Here is a 20260-nt window from a genome sequence, read left to right on the forward strand (position 1 = left end):
GAGGAAAAAGACACTGCTTTGAGAATGCAGGTGGGACTGTATTCAGGTGGGCTATCGCATGTGACTCACTGCACAGCACCACAAATGCATCCCATAGACTCACTCCTGCGTGGCAGAGGGTCTTTGTGCTTGCCAGGGGTACTGTATTGAGGCATTTGTCTGCATAAGAAAACCACTGAACTTGTTTGCAGCTTCTCCTATTTATCCTCAGCCCCTTCTTCATTGCCAATGCCAGCCATCACTCATTAGCCCTCTAATTTTACACTGCTATTCTCGTGTGTGTGTGTGTGTGTGTGTGTGTGTGTGTGTGTGTCTTAGTCAGTTTTCTGTTGCTATAACAGAACACCATGGACTGGGTAATTTGTAAAGAAAATAAGTTTATTTAGCTCACAATTCTGGAGGCTGGGAAGTCCAAGAGCATGGTGCTGGTATCTTGTGCATCATAACATTGTGGAAAGTATTCACATGGCAAAAGGGCAAGAGCAGGAGAGCCAGAGAGGTCTTGTTTTTACAACAAAGCTACTCCTGTGATAACAAACCCACTCTCACGATAGCAACATTAATTCATTCATGAGGATGGAGAGATTAAGTTTCCAACACATGAAATTTTGGGGCACACATTCAAATCATGGCACTCTGCTCCTAGCCTCCAAAATTCGTGTCCTTCTCACATGCAAAATACATTCATTCCATTCCAGTTGCCCCAAAAGTCTTAACTCGTTCTAGCATCAACTCAGAATTCCAAAGTACGTAGCCCAAAGACCTCAGAACCAGGGAGGTGGTTGTGTAACTCTCAGTCTGAGCTCGAAAGCCTGAGAACCCAAGGGGAGAGCAGCTAGTGTATGTCGTGTAGTCCAAAGGGTGGAGAACCTGGAGTTCGATGTCCAACCAGGAGTAGAACAGTGTATGGGAGTGTATGCCAGCCCCTGGGGAGAGACCAGTTCACCTTTTGTCTGTTTTTGCTCTATTAGGGCCCTCAACTGATTAGATGATGCCTGCCTTCCTTGAGGGTGGATCTTTTCTACTCTCATGCTCCTTTTCTGGAAACACCCTCACTCTAGGTATTTCCTAATACAGTCAATTTGGCCCCTAAAATTGACCATCACAGGCCAGGCATGGTGGCTCATGCCTGTAATCTCAGGGAGGCCAAAGTGGGCAATCGCTTGAGTATAGTAGTTCAAGATCAGCCTGGGCAATATGTTGAAAACCCACTTCCAAAAAAAATTTTTTTTAATTAGCCAGGCATGGTGGTGCGTGCCTGTAGTTAGGAGGCTCAGGTGGGAGGATTGCCTGGGAAATCGAGGCTGCAGTGGGCCGTGATTGCACCACTGCACTCCAGCCTGGGTGACAGAGTGGGACCCTGTCTCAAAAAATAAAATAAATTAACTATCACAGAGTATATGTGTGTGTGTGTGTGTGAGTGATTGTATATCTCTCCCACATCTTCCTGTCCCTCTTTCTTCCATCCCATTACTTCTTTAGGGTACAGAAAAGCTGGACTTTCTTATTGACATGGTCAATCAAACCATTCTACCTGGGGGCAAACTGATCCATTATGTTTCAAGTTCTCTTCAAATGTTTGGCTACGATGCTCCTTGCTCTAAGGCTCTCTTTTTGGCCACAAAAGATTCTTGCTGGGGAAAAAAATTCTTTTGGCCTACTTTCAGGGTTTGAAAGCCTTTCTAGAAGAATAGTCTTTCAGTAGCTGACATTTCACTGTATTATATACTCACTTGGTTTTCTATTAAATTAACAGCGTATAATCTGGATGGAGTTTCCACTGCAGCTAAGTGTTCTGTGTCCCATGAGAAGTATCATATGGGTGTCTTTGAGAATTTGCTATTGCTCTTGATTCATTCTTTAATTAAGTGCCTGCCTGGGCGTTCTCTCATCTGTTCAAGCTTCTTGCATTCCAGGAGTGGGTTCTTTCTGACTGACTCCTTAAATACAGTGCAGTGTGACTCTATAGCTGGCTTTTCCAGAAGGAGGCTGTGGCCCCAGAGTCTCCTTGTCATTGTTGTTGTTTTTCTTTGCTGAAATGAAAGAACTTTGCACTTTCTCCTCAGACTGGCAGGTTTCAGTGCATTTTGGTTTATTTTTAATTTGCAGGTCATGAAGTTTAAGCACTTAGGATCTGAAGTACAAGCCCTGAGCATCCAGGAATGCAGGGATTTGTTCTGAGTTTCCCTCCCAAAATGCTCTTTGTCTAGAAACAGACTCCCTTCACTTACAGAGTTTTCTGTGTAGTTCACTGTATGCCCGGGTTATGTGTACATGTGGGGTTGTCATATTTAGAGCCTGAGAGGGTTTTATCACTCATCAACTCCAGGTAACCAGGTACCTTTTTAAAAAAGTGTTATTACAAAGGTAATATCTGCTACTACCAGGACTTAGTGCCTAATTAGGTATGGAAAAGAGCATTTTAAAAATAATTTCACATGCCAAGGCCAGTTGGTCAGTATTTTTTTCTTTTATAATTTTTTTTATTTTTGTATTATTTTATTTATTTATTTATTTTTTCTGAGATGGAGTCTTGCTCTGTCACCCAGACTGGAGTGCAGTGGCACAATCTTGGCTCACTGCAACCTCCACCTCCTGGGTTCAAGCAGTTTTCCTGCCTATCCTCTCTTTAGCTGAGATTACAGGTGCACGCCACCATGCCTGGCTAATTTTTTTTTATTTTTATTTTTTTATTTTTAGTAGAGATGGGGTTTTACCATGTTGGCCAGGCTGGTCTCAAACTCCTGACCTTATGATCCACCCCCCTTGGCCTCCCAAAGTGCTGGGATTATAGGCGTGAGCCACCGTGCTCAGTCTAGTTTTCTTTTTCTTTTTCTTTTTTTAAGATGGAGTCTCTCTCTGTTGCCCAGGCTGGAGTGCCGTTGTGCAATCTCAGCTCACTGCAACCTCTGTCTCCTGGGTTCAAGCAATTCTCCTGCCTCAGCCTCCCAAGTGGCTGGGACCACAGGCGCCCACCACCACACCCAGCTAATTTTTGTATTTTTAGTAGAAACAGGGTTTTGCCATGTTGGCCAGGCTAGTCTTGAACTCCTGATGTCAGGTGATCCTCCTGTCTTGGCCTCCCAAAGTGCCGGGATTACAGGCATGAGCCAGCACACCTGTAATAAATACTGGCCCCAGTTGGCCAATAGTGAGTGCCTGGGTGCTGTGTTGAAAAGGACAGAAAGAATGCTATGATTAGTTAGTGATGTTTGCCACGAAAATGGAATAGGGGCATGGAGGCCCATGTATGGCATCTACTGTTCCTAGTCTACAAAGATATTTATGTTCAACTAAAGATTTTAAAAAATCATTTTCTTTATAATATAAATGGAAAAATCATTTTTGGGTAACTTCATTTAAGGCGGTGCACATCTAGAGACTCAATAATGTCTATATCAGAACAAGGCTACCCAGTTTGTGTGTAAACATGATGGACTCACTTGAGTGTGCCCTAATTTCTGTCCTCTCTTCCCTTCACTGGCCTAGTATGGGAAGGAAATTCATGGCAGGCTGACTGTGCCTGATACTTGGGTCTATCTTGGGAGGCAGAATAATGCCCCTGAATCTGTATGTATGCTAGGTTACATGGCAAAGGAGAATTAAGATTGCAGATGGAATCAAGGTTGCTAATCAGCTGACTTAAGATATGGAGAATATCCTGGATCACCTTGGTGAGCCCAACATAATCAAAAAGGTCCTTAAAAGTGGAAGAGGGCATCAGAAAACAGACCAGAGAGAGGGCATCAAGGGGAGGGCTCAGTTCAGCTAAGCTTTCTGCCCAACATTGCTGGGCTTGAAGATGGCAGAAGATGGCCTAGTGCTAAGGAATGCAGGTGGCCTCTAGAGTCTGGAAAGGACAAGGAGACAGATCCTCCTGTATAGCTTCCAGAAAGGAATGCGGCCCTGACAAAACCTTGACTTTGACCCAGTGAGACCTATTTCAGACTTCTGAGCCACAGAACTATAAGATAACAAATTTATGTTGTTTTAAATGGTAATTTGTCATAGCAGCCATAGAAAACTAATATACCAACTAAGTTGCCTCAGTATAATAATAATGGTACCCATGAAAATGTAGTGCCTGGCACTATTAGTAAGCATTTTATAAGCATTGTCTCCTTTGGCCCGAATGATCATCATATGAGGTAGGTACTGTTACTTATCCTCACTTTACAGATGGAGATATAGAAACTTAGTGGTGGCAAGTGACTTGCCCAGGGACACAGAGCTAGTAAGAGTCAGAGCCAGGGCTTGAACCCAGGTCTCCAAGATATCAAAGTCCATGCTTCTGATCATGATGCCGACCTGCACTGGTTGCTCAGTTGCCATCACCTGACTCTCTGTTAATTGCCTGGTTTCAGCTGCTGCCTTTCTCTGACTTAAGTTTGTTCCCTGCATGCAGTCTGTTCAATTGGCTCTAGCCCTTGTCAGTGCCTTTACTCCTGACTTCGGATCTTCCCCTGTGTCTGCAGACCACCCTCTGTCTCCTCCCTGCACCTTTGCCCCCATCATGTTCTTCCAGCCATGCCTCGGATCCTCTGGCTTTAGGCTGTGTCCTGAAGGTTGGCCTCTCCCTATGGTCCTGGTGGCATGGAGTGGTGCCAGCAGAGGTGAAAGAGCTGTTGGAATTCCCCCTTGGTGTTCACTGCTGGGCCACTAATAAAGAGTGTGATAGGTGTCAGGGAAGTGTAAGGCAAATGGGCATGGGAGCTCCAAGTCTGGTCTGGACCACAGTGGCAGACCCTTCACCAAGGAAGGGAAGAAGCCTGCTGGCTCTGTCAAGCCAGTACTTAGTGTCCAGAAGCCATGATAAAGAAAATGCACCTGGCTAGCCTTGTCTGTGAGTCAGATTTCCATAAATAACTCTGTTGTAAAGAATTGATGTTTGTTGTCTGAAGATTCCTCCCGTGCTGTAGGTATATTCAAATATAAATATATTGAGTAGGCATAGTTTTTACTAGGCTAAATACAATAATGAAGTATTTGAGAATATGTGTGGAAATTCAAATATTACAATGAACTCATAAGCATTCATTACTTTGAAGGCAGAAAACTTGGGTTCAAACAAATAAAGTTCCTGTTTAAAGAAGTGTAAATTGAATCCTCTTTTTTGAATTGTTCTCTGTTTAGGACATTAGCCTGGGTATAGAATTTAACAATAAAAATAATAGTAATAGTAACAATAGTAGCTAGCATTCCTTTAGCACTTCCTGTGTGCTAGATACTGTGCTAAGCAGTTGGCAAGCTCCTAATTTAATACTCATGACAAACCTGTGAGATACGTACTATTACTATCACCATTTTACAGACAAGAAGAGAGAGAAACTGAGAGGATTTTAGAAACTTGGCCCAAGATAATTGTGGGCAAAGAGAAAATATAATAGCTATCATTTCCCTTTCTGCATAAGATTTTGACCTTCAGTTGACTTCCTAGCTCTGTTACCCCGGTAACCTGATAAGAGCCAAATGTCAACTATGTTTCCAGGCAACATTGCCTACAATAAAAATGGCTCCTGATTGGTAAATTGCATCTGGAACTGGGAGGAGCTGTACAGGAACTAGAAATACTTGAAAGGGACACCATTCTTTGGGCTTTCCTGAGGGCACTGACTCTGGCATACCTCTCATGGGGACCCTGGAAGCTCCGCCTCTGGAGTTGCTATGAGAGAAATTGCTCTTGTAGGACATGAGGTTTTTCACCAGTGCGGACTGCTGTGGATCTTGTCTCTTTGCATCTGAGCTGCTGGTCAGGTGCAAGGACTGGCTCAAAGGAAGACCAGCTCTCTTCACTGCCCTGCTAGCTTGTGTCCTATATCTTTCTGAGTAGACTGGTGCCAAGCATGTCCCAGGGTCATCTTGTGAGTCTGAATGTTTGAGTGAACCTAAAAATACTGGTTGGTGTTGGACTGGTGGATGTGTAGTCAATACAGCCAGAAGTGGGAAAAACACAACTGGGACCTATGCGTTTCGATCCTAATGCCCATGCTTCTAATCATCCTGTGAGACACTCTCAGGGAGGCTCAAGGAGGCCAAAGAACTCTACCAAGTCACAGAGCTGATATTTAGCCACCTATATTGTTGCTTCCAAAATCTTGCTCTTAACCACCAGTTAAGGTGTGACTTTAAAGTAAAAATATTTGTTTTTCACAAGTGGTTCATTTAGCACCATCTCGATCATTGCATCCACACACGTGTGCTCCACAGTGTCATTGGAAGGTACTTAGCTTGATAGTGTAGGCAGACAGAAAGGAGGATCATGGGGTCATCCCCAGGAGCTATGATTATTTAGTTTTGCTATAGTGGTTCCTCCTCTCCTTTTTGTAAAAAAAAAAAAAAAAAAAAAAAAAAATTATTTTGAAATACTTTTAGAGAGAAAAGTTGCAAAAACATCAGAGTTCTTGCATACCTTTCACTCAGGCTCCCTTAGTATTAACATCTTACATAACCATAGTACAATTACCAAAGCCAGGAAATTACATTGGCACAGTACTTCTAACTAAATTATAGACCTTGTTCAAATTTCTCTAGTTGTGCCACTGATACTCTTTTTCTGTTCTGGGCTCCTTTCTAGGATCTTATAATGCATTTAGTTATTTCTTCTCAATCTCCTTCAGTTTGCAACAGTTCTCAGTCTTTCCTTGTCTCGATACTTTGAAGAGCACTGATCAGTTGTTTTGTAGAATGCCCTTCAGTTTGAGTTTGTCTGATGTTTTCTATAATTGGGCTGAGGTTATGCATTTTTGGCAAGAATGCCATAGAAATGATGTCTTTCTTGGTGGAAGGAGTCATGATGTTCTTAAGTCTCATTACTGGTGCTCATTCTTTTCTGTTTTATTTTATTTTATTTTTGTTTCATTTTGTTTTTTGAGACAGTCTTGCTCTGTCACCCAGGTTGAGTGTAGCAGTGTTAATCCCGGCTCGCTGCAACCTCCACCTCCTGGGTTCAAGCTATTCTCCTGCCTCAGCCTCCTGAGTAGCTGGGAGTACAGGTGCGCTCCACCATGCCCAGCTAATTTTTGTACTTTAGTAGAGATGGGGTTTTGCCACGTTGGCCAGTCTGGTCTCGAACTCTTGACCTCAAGTGATCCACCCGCCTTGGCCTCCCAAATTGCTGGGATTACAGGTGTGAGCCACCACACCTGGCTTGTTCTTTTTTCTTTTTAAGTTCTTTCTTTAACTCCTCCCCAAATGAGCACATTAGGAAAGGGGTTGTAGTACCCAGAGTGGAAGTCTGCATCCATATATATGGGCATGCCAGGCCCAGCCAGGACTGCTCTTCCTTCTACTATTTTCTTCCACATTTTATTTCCCTAAATTCTCTTTATAGCTCGTTCAGTTTCGCACCTACCTCTCCGACATGCAAATCAACCCTCTCAAATTGAATGTTGTTAGTGAAAATAGCTGGACCATTGCATGAGGATTTTACCACTCTGTCAACAGGGTTGACAGATTGTGTGTGTGAGGTTTGCACTCTGATATTATCAGCCTGGGAGATTTGGTGATTAGTGATTAAAATGGTCCTGAGGTTGCTATGCCCTGGAGAATTTTCTTGGAGATGCTGAGGCCTGAGACAGGTATGGTTTTCTAGAGGGTTCAGCACTGGGCAGTATAAAGCTGGACCACAGGTCTGTGGAGTTTCTCCCTCCCCTCATCTTTAGGGGTGTCTGACCCAAGCATGTCTTCCCTTAGGGGTAAGTTCCTTGGTGCTTCATTGTTGGGTTAAGTGATGGGTTTCAAACTGAAGTTTCAAAAATTAACTGGGGCGAAGGTCAGGCAGGTGGGAGTGGAGATTGGGATAAGAATTGGGAAGAAGGAAGGCAGTACAGAGTCTTGGTCAGGTAGAGGAGGGTCCTGCTCTTAGCAGGGCACACACCTGTAGAATATGTATTCCTTCCCATTTTTCTTTTCTTTTTTTGAGACAGGGTTTCACTGTGTCACCCAGGCTGCAGAGCGGTGGCATGATCCTAACTCACTGCAGCCAGATCTCTTGGGCTCAAGCAGTTCTCCCACCTCAGCCACCTGAATAGATGGGACTATAGGCCTGCATCACCATGCCCAGCCAATTTTTTTTTCTTTTTTTTGTAGAGACAGGGTCTCACTGTGCTGTCCAGGCTGGTCTTGAACTCCTGGGCTCAAGTGATCTTCCTGCCTCAGCCTTCCAAAGTGCTGGGATTACAGGTGTGACACCCTGTGCCCGGCCTCCAGTTTTCTAACTCCATGAGGAAAAGGTTCCATGAAACACAATTAAGCAAATTAAACTGAAAGTCTCATATAAGTAGAATTTTTCTGGTCTTGAATTTTTAAAGAATGAATTAGGCGTGAGTTCTTATCAGAACATGTTTAAAATAATGAATGCATCTCTAGGTGTGTTTCAGGATTAGTACAATTACCCTAAACTTTCTAGTCTGTTGTGGAATTCCATGGTGACAAGAGCAGGTGGAAGGGATTCATTCACTGGTTCCTCATCTGGAATTGTAGTGCCCTGAACTGGAGGACATCAAGGTACATTATATTTATGTAATGCGTCCACTATGCCAGGAGACATAAACTGAAGAAGTAGAAATAAGGAGGTTGTTTTTTGTTTGTGTGTTTTTTGGATAATGTAACACAAACATGTCAGAATACTGCATTTCTTTATTTTTTCGAATAGGCTGAAAAGCTAAAATATAAAAAGATGAACAGTGGAATATCTTTCTGTATTACTTATCCCCATCTTCTCAGTTCCCAGAAAACCACTGATATTAATTTCTTATATCTCCTTCCAGGGTTTCTTTTCTTTTCTTTTTTTCTTTCTTCTTCTTCTTCTTTTTTTTGTTGTGGTTGTTGTTGTTATTGAGACAGGGTCTTGCTCTATCGCCCAGGCTGGAGTGCAGTGGCATGATCACAGTTCATTGCCGCCTTGACCTCCTTGGCCCAAGCAATCCTGCCAGTTCTGCATCCCAAGTGGCTGGGACCACAGGCAGGTGCCACTATACCTTGCTAATTTTTTCTCTCTCTCTCTTTTTTTTTTGTAGACATGGGGTCTCACTGTGTTGCGTAGGCTGGACTCAAACTCCTAGGCTCAAGTGATCCTTCTGCCTTGGCCTCCCAAAGTGTTGGGATTAAAGGTGTGAGCCACCATGCCTGGCCCAGAGTTTCTTTTTTACGTATATAAGCAAATACGAAAATAGAATCTAATTTTGCCCCCTTTGGGTAGCATATTAATTATCTAAAATATTGTGTTTTTTGAAGATTCTGAATCTTCAGATTCATCAGAATCTTCAAGAATATGTATTTCCTTTTTATTCATTTTTTATCTCAGATTTTTTTAAATTAAATAATATGGTTCCAGTTATCGTCCTCTATTAACCCCCTCCGGAATCCAGTTACCCTCTCTCCCTCTCCATAGGTAAACCACTTCCGGAAATTCATTATTTATCATTCCCAGCATATTTATGTGTTTACTGCATATTTATGAATTCATAAACAATTTGTACTATATTTCTGTAGGCCTTAGAACCTTATATAAACAATATCATACCATAACACCTATCTGTAACTTTTTCACTCAACATTATGTTTTTGAAAAGTAACTATGTTGATAGAAATAGCTTCAGTACATTCTTTTTAATTGTTACATAATGTTCCATTGTTTGAATAGTCCACAATTTGTAAACCAGGCATGGTGGTGCATGTCTGTAATCCTAGCTACTTGGGAGGCTGAGGTGGGAGGATGGCTTGAGGCCAGGAGTTCGAGGCTACAGTGTGCTGTAGTTGTGCCTGTGAATAGCCACTGCACTCCAGCCTGGGACCTTGCTATATGTGTGTGTGTGTGTGTGTGTGTGTGTGTGTGTGTATATATATATATATAACACAATGTATTCCTGCCTCCATTTTTTTCTGAAATAAACAATGCGATGATGTAGTATGTCAAAATTGAACCTATTCTTTCAAATGCTAATAAGCATATCTTTACCCTTTGAGACCTGTGGTGCAAGGAAGAGCCTGAGGGTTGGGCACGTTGCTCTCTTTTATGCCCCACCCTTACTGAGTGTTCTTCTTGAGTAGGTGGATGGATGGAGGGATGATAGATTGATGAATGCTTGAATCTCTTAAGAGAGTTGCCAAACCTCATAGTTCCATCTGTAAAAATCTCCTTGCCTGTGGAGGAGAACAATATATAACTCTTGGTCTCCTTTTCCTTCTAGATGTTGAAATGCTTCAGGCCAGTGCATCTAACCCAATACCTGGAGATGGTTTCTCTCAGGCCACTAAGGACTCTATGATCCGCAAGTTTTTAGAAGGTAAGTCATAGCCATGAGCAGGGAAGCCAAAAGAGCGAAAGAGAAACAAATGCGAGGCATTGTCTGGTTCTCTATGAGGGTTGCTCCCCTCAAGGAATGGGCTGCTGCATACATGGCATGTGATGTGAATAAAGGCACTCTGCCTCCCCCGAACCCTCTACCCTGAGCTTCCCCATCAGGCCTTTAGAGGTGGGCCAGGAGTTCCAACCAGTGGAGCCACTTGTTTGGGTAAACACATTGCCTCTAGTAAGACCTTTTTAAAATGCATGTGTTGTTTTTATTTGGCCAAAATTTATTGAGTACTTACTATGTGCAAAGCACTGTTCTGGATGTTGGGGCTGGAGATACAAAGGAAAATAAGATATGATCAATGTCCTCAGGAGACTTTACTTGCTGGTGAAGGAGGCGAATATAAACAAAGATACTAAGCTGAGGCTGTGTTGTATAGTGGTTAGGAACATGAACTCTGATCTATTCTCAATTTTCCCATCCAGTTAGCTGGAAAACTTTAGGCAAGTTACTCAAATCCTCTGGGACTCAGTTTCCTCCATTGTAATATGAGATAAATGTTGTGATAATTAAATGAGTTATTATGCATTAGGTCTCAGAGCACCACCATGCACATAAGCAGTTAATGAAGATGTATTATTGTTGTTATTATTACTGAAGGTTTCAAAGGTGGAGGATGTTAAATTGCGTGGGTAATTCTTTAACCCTGTCCAATCATTTACAATGTATGGTGGGGTCTGTTGATCAAGTAGATATAGAAAGCAGAGTGCTAAGAGGATGGGACTCAGAAGAGGACAAAAGTCGTTTTCACAGTGAAGAGGAAGGAAAAAACTCTAAAGCAGTGGTAGACAAACCACAGCCTGGCCATCTGCCTGTCTTGTAAATAAAGTTTTATTGGAACACAACACGACCATTTATTTAGTATTATATATGGCTGCTTTCATGTCACAAGAGCAGTTGAGTACCTGCAACAGACTTTATGGCCTGCAAAACTTGAAATATTTACTATTTGGATCTTTAAAAAAATGTGTGCTGACCCCAACTCTAGAACAAAAAGTTTTCCTGAGAGAGGAGTCTTGGGCAGTCTGTTTCAAGCCCTAGTTAAGAAGTACCACTTTTATTGGACAGTTGGCAGTGAACGCCCCACCTTTCTTAACTAGGGCTTTGACAATTAGTCCTATCTAGGAATTTCCCTAGTTCTAATGGGATGAATAACTGAATCCCAGCAGTAAAACAGAGATGATAAAGCCGTGTGCTCATGTCCTTTCACTGCATCGCTGGGTGTCAATGGAGGTGACATGAGTGTTTTCTCAGTTGCTTTGTGTGGTGTTCTGAGCAGACGATACAGGGAGTGATATTGGGGAAAGTCCTTTGCCAGGGGGCAGCACTGAGGAAACAAGGTAGGGTCTCTCACTCTGCTTTATGACTGGTGATCACCCAGTTTGTTTGGCCACTGCTTTCAGTCACCTTTCTCTGCGTTTCTAGGCAACAGCATGGGAATGACCAATCTGGAGAGAGATCAGTGCCATCTTGGTCAGGAAGAAGACGTTTATCACACGGTGGATGACGATGAGGCCTTTTCTGTGGACCTGGCCAGCAGGCCCCCTGTCCCAGTGCCCAGACCAGAGACCATTGCTCCTGGTGCTCACCAGCTGCCTGACAATGAACCATACATTTTTAAAGGCAAGTGTGACAGGAAATGATGTCCAGTTGGGTCTTTGGAGCTTCTCAATAGGGATTTCCTGGATGACCTGGCTTTTTGAACCATTGCTCAGAGACTATCCCCTTCTAAATGGTCTTCAACCAGCCCTACGAGACAGGGTCATATCTTGGGACAGATTCTGGAGCTAGAATAGGAGTAATGACCAGAGTCAGTGCTGGCCTTCCTGGAAGTATTTATGCACAGTTGCAAAGGCAGGTAAACAAGAGCCCTGATACATTTTTATCTCCTGAAACCCTTCTTGATATTATTATGAAATTTGAATTGCTAACATTTATTGAAATCTATCAAGAATGCTCTATCTGGAACACGCCATTTAATCTTTACAATAACCTATTAGGTAAGGACCATTATTATCTCATTTTACAGATGAGGAAATAGAGGTTTCACAGAGGTCACTCAACCATTGCATAGCAAAGTCAAAATTTGAACTCAGGGAGTCTGATTTCACAGCCCTGGCTTTTAGCCACTATGCTAGGCTGTCCATCTACTCATGTTATTAAAAATTAAGGTTTTGACTTCTTCTTAACCATCCCTGGGACATTAGTTAGATACTGATAGCATTGTTAGTTTCACTATTTTTTGGATTTGGTTGCAATAATATGGTTACAAATACTATAAGAGTATTAGAAGTAGGAGGAGGGGTGGCTCATGCCTGTAATCCCAGCACTTTGGGAGGCTGAGGCAGGCAGATTGCTTTATCCCAGGAGTTTGAGACTGGCCTGAGCAGCATGGCAAAACTCCGTCTCTACAAAAATTACAAAAAATTATCCAGGTGTGGTGGCACGCACTGAGTCCCAGCTACTCAGGAGGCTGAGGTGGAAGGATTGCCCGAGCCTGGGAGATGTAGGTTACAGTGAGCCGAGATTGAGCCACTGCACTCCAGCCTGGCGACAGAGTAAGACCCTGTCTGAAAAAGAAAAAATAAGAATTGCCAGATCTGTGCTCCTGAACTATATTCTATTTTTCAATGGTATCATCATGTTGTTGGAGGTGTGGCAAAAGGGAATTATAAATTGGGGAAGGTAGCATTCACCCAGAGCCCTAGGTAGTTGGGTTGGGGTTGCCAGATAAAATACAGGATGCCCAGTTGACTTTGAATTTCAAATAAATGGCAAATGAGTTTTTAGTGTATGTCCCAAGTAGTACACACATTTTTGTTTTGTGAAATCCAGCAACCCTGAACTGAGTAGGAATACAATTGTGAGATATTATGTACTGCCAGGTGCTGTCAGTGCTTGTGGCCTGCAGTCTCCTTGGGTATTATCTCCTTGGCGTGAGCAGCAGACACTGTTGGTTCCTTGCCCATGTCCCTCTAGCCCTTTGCATTTCTGTGCTCATTGGCTGGACCCTAACTGTCAGCACCTGTGTCTTTCAGCCTGAGGGCTTCCTCTGGCACCTGGCACCTTCTCTGCCCTCTTATAGGACAGGTTGAAAGCACTGGGGAATTAACACACAGAGTTGCTGCCCTCAACTCAAAGGAGATATGGATGAGTGCCCCAGCTTACTTGCCCCTCCGGTTGGAGAATTCTTAGTTGCGCATTCTACATTGTGTTCTAGTGATTCCTAGGTGGCCCGCAGTGTAACTTGCTTGATAACCCACCATTTATTGCACCATCCACTTCCCCGTCTCACCTCCATCACCTCTCAAATAGACAACTTGCACTTGAATCCTTGTCTTGGGTTCTGCTTCTGAGGGAACTCAATCTAAGAAGCATGCAAATATATGCTGGTAATTCCTAAATAGCAGAAGGAGTAGGGAACAGTATTGATGGCATGGCTCATTGTAGGGAAGTGTTTGGACAGGGGCACAGGTGATTCCTCAAGAGCCCTGATGGACTTGCTAGGAAACTGTGGAGAAGCAAAGGAAAGGAGAGAGGCAGGAGATGACAAAAGAGGCAATGGCTTGGAGGCCAGAACACCTGGGTTCATCTCTCAGCTCTGGCATTTTCCAGCTGTTCAGCATAGGATATTGAGTAAGTCATTTCACCTTTCTTTTTTTTTTTTTGAGACAAGGTCTTGCTGTGTTGCCCAGGCTGGTCTTGAACTCCTGTGCTCAAGCAATCCTCCTGCCTCGGCCTCTCAAAATGCTGGGATTATGGGCATGAGCCACCATGTCCGGGCCATTTCACCCTTTTTAGCTTTAGTTTCCTCATCTATAAAATGGGTATTGTAATAATACACGTATAGATTAATACATGTCCTAATAATACATACTAATACTCTGCCATAGCCTTATTGTGAAGGTCAGATGAAATAATACAGAAGGAAGTACTTTATAATAAACTGTAAGGCATTGTAGAGGCATCACTTGGGTTAACTAGCATGCCAAGGTATTGCTGACTATTGGCAACAGTCTCAAAGTTTAGATATGAATAATGACAATAAAAGCTAACACTGAGTGTTTACATGGGCCAGGCACTGTTCTAAGCACTTTCGATGTATTAACTCATTTAATCTTCATCACGATCCAGTGAAAGAACTATTATCATCCTCATTCTACAGATAAGAAATAGGGACAGGAAGAGGTCAAGCCACTTGTCCAAGATCATATGGTTCACAAGCCACAGAGCTAGTATTTGGATTCAAAGAGCCTCTTTCAGAGCCCAGGGAGCCATAATCACCATGTCCTCTTACCACTAAGTGAGATTTTGTCATGTCCCAGTTTTCTCTCCTAACCTTCATGAATCTGTCCCTCATAAGTGACTTCATCTTAATCTCTTTGGAGCTGGGCACACATTTTACTATTCTGCTGCTTAGAGTTCTGTCTTATGGCACTAGCTGGCATTTTAAGTGGTACTTCCTTTTATTCTCAAATTTTAAGGCTCACATATTCCATGGCTAGCTTCAGGTGCTCAGGGGTCCAGGCACATGTCCTTGTTCCCATTACCGTTTTCTTCAATGAGCTTGTAAATGCTGATCATGTGTTCTGGCTAGCTTTGTTTTTCTAGTTTGAGATTGTGTCTGTTTAGTCTGCCATTACTTGACAATTCCTAGTCCTTCTCATTAATTGCCTCTTTCTACAATTTTGATTTACAGAACCACATATGGTGGTCCTAGGTATGGATTCATTATTATTATTATTTTGTACTGGATTTTGATAATTTTTCAGTAATCAGAATATTCTTTACCTTATAGTTTTTGCAGAAAAAAGTCAAGAGCGGCCTGGGAATTTCTACGTTTCCTCAGAGAGCATCAGGAAAGGTAAGCCATGTATTATATGAACTGAACTTTTGTGTGGCTGAAGTGTTCATAGGTCAGTGATTTTCCAGTGTAACAATAGCTCCTTGACATTGAAAAATAGAGGGATCTAGGCCAGGCATCATGGCTCACACCTGTAGTCCCAGCACTTTGGGAGGCTGAAGGGGGTGAATCACTCGAGGCCAGGAGTTTGAGACCAACCTGGGCAACATAGTGAGACCCTGTCTCTAAAATTAAATAAATTGATTAATTAGATAATAATTAAATAAATTATTTAATTAATTAGAGAGAGCCAAGGATACTTTAGCGTGGCACTGTCTGAGAGTCTTGTACTGATGGTAAAGGGGGAGGGAAAGAGATCAGGGTCCCCTACAATGCTGTACAAATTGGTCATACAAAGGACCTTAATTAGTGGAAAGTGTCCATAAAGCACATAAAAGTACAATCTAAAAATGGAGGTTGATGCCAACAGGATGAAAGTAGGCTGCCTAGCACTCAGTCTTTACCTAATGATACAGCCTTTCTGGTCTATTTACTTACCTTATCTATACTAGCTAAACTATACTTTGATTCAACTTTTCTTTAAAAGGTATTTTGCTTGCCATTGGGGAACAACTTGAAAGTCTTATTTTTCTAAACAGTTTTAAAGGAAGTTTGAGGAGCTAAGTGCTCTTTTTTTCTTGATTAATTTCCTTGCGCTAAACAGAAACACTCCGTATTATTCCACTGAGGATTCTTTTGAAAAGTAGCCATGACACCATCTAAGCATTTGAAGGCATCCCCCAAGGGCTCTGGTAGTGGGATACTGGAACTGGTTGGCTTGTGCATTTTGTTTTTTCCTCCGCCGTGTCTCCCAACACCATTAAAGAGAGCCTTGACAAGGGCAGACCTGGGAGAAGGGTGTGTGGGTGTGTGTGGACAGATAAGTGAATGGTTGGGCAAATGATAGATAAATGTCTCTGAGGCTTTTTCAGTACTCGCTGGTGAAGCCATTTCTCTTTTTTCTTCATGTTATGTCCCTGAATCACAATCCCCAAATGGAGTCCTGCTGGAGAAATTTAGATTCAAGTAGTCTTATGTGAATCGAGTGAAACGTCAAGTTGCCTCAGTGGCCTTATGGTCGCTGCGAGTAGCTCATTCCCCACAGAACTGGAGTCACGCCTGTAGAGAGATGAGGGTTGGCTTTATATTTCTCCAGAAGCTCCAAAGCAGAGAACTGTGAATTTGTAATGTGGAAGAGAGGTTGGCACGGGAACAACCCAAGGGTAGCCAGCTGGAAGCCAGCACCTACTTTATACCTGATGCTGTTGGGCCTGTGTCAGGATTCCACCGATGTTCCAGTCTCCTGGGGCATTTCATGCCCATGGGTCCACAATCACTGTGCCCCATGCCACTTAGAGACAGTGAGGGAAGAGAGTGGGGCTAAGAGAAGCATCCTGGCTAAACTCTTCCAGTATGTTCTCTTCTGGGTGTGGATTTAAATCTAAAGCAGTAGTTCTCAATTGGAAGTGATTTTGTACCCCCTCCCTAAAGATCATTTGGCAATATAAGGGAAATTTTTGGTTGTCACAACTAAAGAAGGGGGTGCTGCTAGCATTTAATGGGTAGAGGCCAGGGATGCTGCTGAACATCCTACAATACACAGGACACACACACACAGTAAGGAATTACCTGGCCCAAACTGTCAATAGTGCCAAGGTTGAGAAATGCTTGTCTAAAGGCGTCTCAATAATTAAGGCTTTGCTGCTTCTTCAAGAAAACACCAAATGGTGGATGATGCTGATGCAGTGGGAGGGCCTGGGGGTCCTGGAATGGCAGGCTGCGATGGCCTCCCTGGAGACTTTGGCAGTGACATTCAGGCCGAGGTTGTGGCTATGGCTGCGGCCAAGGCTCTGGAGCTCATGGAGGTAAGGCTGAGAACAAGGAGTCGACGCCTATCACTAAGTTAGACCACCTGGCCAGAGACATGAAGATCAAGTCCTGGGAGAGCTCTCTTCTCTCTGCCCATCAAGGTGTCTGAGATCATTGACCTTTTCCTGGGGTCATCTCTCAAGAATGGGGTTCTGAAGATTATGCTGGCACAGAAGATGACCCACGCTGGCCATTTCACCAGGTTCAAGGTGTTTGTTGCCTTTGAGGACTACAATGGCCATGTTGTCTGGGTGTTAAGTACTCCAAGGGGGTAGCCACTGCCATCCAAGGGGCCATCATCCCAGCCAAGCTCTCCATTGGACACGCACAGAGAGGCTACAGGGGGAACAAGATCAGCAAGCCCCACACCAGCTTTTGCAACGTGACAGGCCACTGGCTCTGTGCTGGTGTGCCTCATCCCTGCCCCCAGGGGCACTAGCATCATCTTGGCCTCTGTGCCCAAGAAGCTGCTGCTGATGGCTGCTACATCTTGGCCAGGGACCACACTGCCACCCTGGGCCACCTTTGATGCCGTCTCTAAGACTGATAGCAACTTGATCCCTGACCTCTGGAAAGAGACTGTATTCACCAAGTTTCCCTACCAGGAATTCGCTGACCATCTCTCAAGACCCACACCAGAGTCTCTAAGCAGAAGACTCCGGTTCCAGCTGTGGCTACAACATAGGCTTTTCATAGCAGAAAAATGAAATGAATGAAGCCTGTTAAAAATAATAATAATCATTAAGACTTGGGAGAGTCAGCAGATTTCACACCTCCCTTAAATATTGCAGCCTTGTCTACTTTAGTGTGATAGGCCTTGGAATTATTAGCTGCGTTCTTCTCCCCTGATTTTATGTTGTATCTCCCCCTTCTTGGCCACATGTAATTGTTCTTTTGAGATGAGTCCTCTTGAGCCTGTGACCAGCCTCATTAACCCTACGCTTCTGGTGAGTGGTCCCCAGTGGGGGAGCTGTCACGCTGAGTTTTGCCATCCTTTCCAGGGCCGCCCGTCAGACCATGGAGGGACAGGCCCCAGTCGAGTATATATGACCCTTTTGCGGGGATGAAAACGCCAGGCCAGCGGCAGCTTATCACCCTCCAGGAGCAGGTGAAGCTGGGCATTGTCAACGTGGATGAGGCTGTGCTCCACTTCAAAGAGTGGCAGCTCAACCAGAAGAAACGATCGGAGTCCTTTCGTTTTCAGCAGGTAACTAGCTTCGTATGGAATTTGTTTCATGTCTATTTCCCCACTTGACAGTAGAGGAGGGCTGGGCCATGGCTGTCTTGTGTATTGCTGTACCTGGACACCTGTGGCTGTGCCTGTGAATGTTTGAGTTTCATTGTGAACCAGCGAGTGTGTATGAGTGTCACCTCGGTCTGTAACCACATGGCTCCCTGGCTGAGAGCTGGATAGCTTTTCCAGGTGCCATAAGGCTTGAGATCAGGAACAAAGACTCAACTACAAACACTAACTCTGCTGCTGTGTCTCTTTGCATTTGGCTCCCTGCTTCTGCTTTCCAGCTTTTTTCTTTTCAGAGTCTCTCTCTCTGTTCCTACTGCCAAATACCCTCATAACTATCACACTTTAGCACTCAAAGAGAACTTGGAAAACTCCCAAGAAATATGATTAAATGAACAAAACAAATTGCAGATACAAAACCACCCAAATTAAAACAACTCAGACATGTCCACACACAAACTCTGTATTTCTATGGACATGTATATAAATGCAAGGACAAAGATCTGGAAACGGCCACCTCAGGCCCATTCCAGGGGCCACCTCTCGGCAGAAGACTGGGATTGGAGGACTGGGGTGTCAGAGGAGACTCTTGCTCTACCTGTATAGTTTGCAGCTTTTATGAGAATATATAACTCCATACCTGTATCATAAGTGCACATGATGTATAATTAAAAACAAAAAAAGAACTCAAACTCAACCTTAGGAAGCTCATTCTTAGTCCACCAATGGCCTTTGTATTAAAAAGGAGGAAATGGGGCTCAGGAGGTCAAGGGACACGTCCAAGGCAACTTTCCTAGTGAGGGGCCGAGTCAGAACTGGAACTATTGCTTTCTCTCTCCACCTCCCCAGGCTGCTTCCTTCAAAGTACTTGCCAGGCCCGACCCTGCTTACCCTCAGATCTAGATGGGATTGGGCACGTTCAGGGTGGTATGGCTGTAGAGCCTGGTGGTGTGTATTCTAATCTCTCTTCTTACGCTATCTGACATACCAGCTATTGAGGCAGGGAGTAAGCAGCACCCCTCCAGGGCTGAGATAGGAGCCTGTCTTCTGGGACAGGATTAGGGGATTAGAACTCTAATCCTGAAGAGTGGGGAAGCGTGTCATCAGGCAGTATTTGCTGATCTCTGACAGTGCTATGTTAGGCATTGTGCTCAGCGTTAAATAGATCTGATCTCTTTCACTCCTCATACACGCATATGAAATAAGTATTATTCCTCCTGTTCTACAGAAAACTGAGGCTCAGAGAGGTGAGGAGGCAGTCAAGGTTCAAACCTCCGCTTTCTCACCTCAGAGCCTGTGCTCCCTTCACTATACCTTCTGCCTTTTTAGTGCTCCTTCAGACAGGGGCACCTGCTCTGCCAGCTGCCTCCCTCCCTTTTGGGGCCTGAAGGGTGGGAGGGCACTCTGGAGAGCTGAATGCAGGAATCACTGGCGCTCTTCACTCAGGAGCCCCCAGGAGGCTGCAGTCCTGCTGAGAAAAGGCTGGCCCTGGCTAAACAATGTTTTTTTGCTCCTTGCCAAGTTGTGCAGCCACGTGGCCCAGTAGTTAAGAACAGCCAGGTCTCTGGAGCTGGCAGCCTGAATTTACATCTTTATTCTGCTATTTGTGGCTGGATGACCTTGACCTTGCTATGCCTCATGTGAAAGGGGAGGACTAGGTGATATAAGCCACTGTAAGCAGCATGACTGGTACGTAGTAAATACATAATAAATGTTAGCTCTCTTTCTTTTTCTTTTTCTTTTTTTTTTTTACATTTTCTTGTAGTGTAAGGTAATTGCTAATATGAGGTATAATCTGTAAGCAATTAATACAAATATAAATAGGTATAAGCCACCACTAACTCAGTCTGCTGGAAAGCTTCTCAGCTAAAGTAGTTTGAGGATAAGGTTAAG

General features: G+C 43.7%; 1 protein-coding gene across 3 annotated transcripts in view; it reads left to right on the plus strand.

The window, feature by feature from the left end:
- PIK3AP1 (phosphoinositide-3-kinase adaptor protein 1) overlaps positions 1–20260 on the plus strand; it is a 133541-nt gene that overhangs the window by 84954 nt on the left and 28327 nt on the right. For all 3 annotated transcript variants that reach the window (XM_058436140.1, XM_032135508.2, XM_032135518.2), the window contains 4 exons: positions 10191–10286; positions 11781–11978; positions 15154–15219; positions 18129–18334. In XM_058436140.1, the coding sequence (XP_058292123.1) occupies positions 10191–10286; positions 11781–11978; positions 15154–15219; positions 18129–18334 (566 nt within the window). The remainder of the gene's footprint in view (positions 1–10190; positions 10287–11780; positions 11979–15153; positions 15220–18128; positions 18335–20260) is intronic.

The sequence above is a fragment of the Hylobates moloch genome, unplaced genomic scaffold, assembly GCF_009828535.3.
Source record: "Hylobates moloch isolate HMO894 unplaced genomic scaffold, HMol_V3 SCAFFOLD_3, whole genome shotgun sequence".
Lineage (NCBI taxonomy): Eukaryota > Metazoa > Chordata > Mammalia > Primates > Hylobatidae > Hylobates > Hylobates moloch.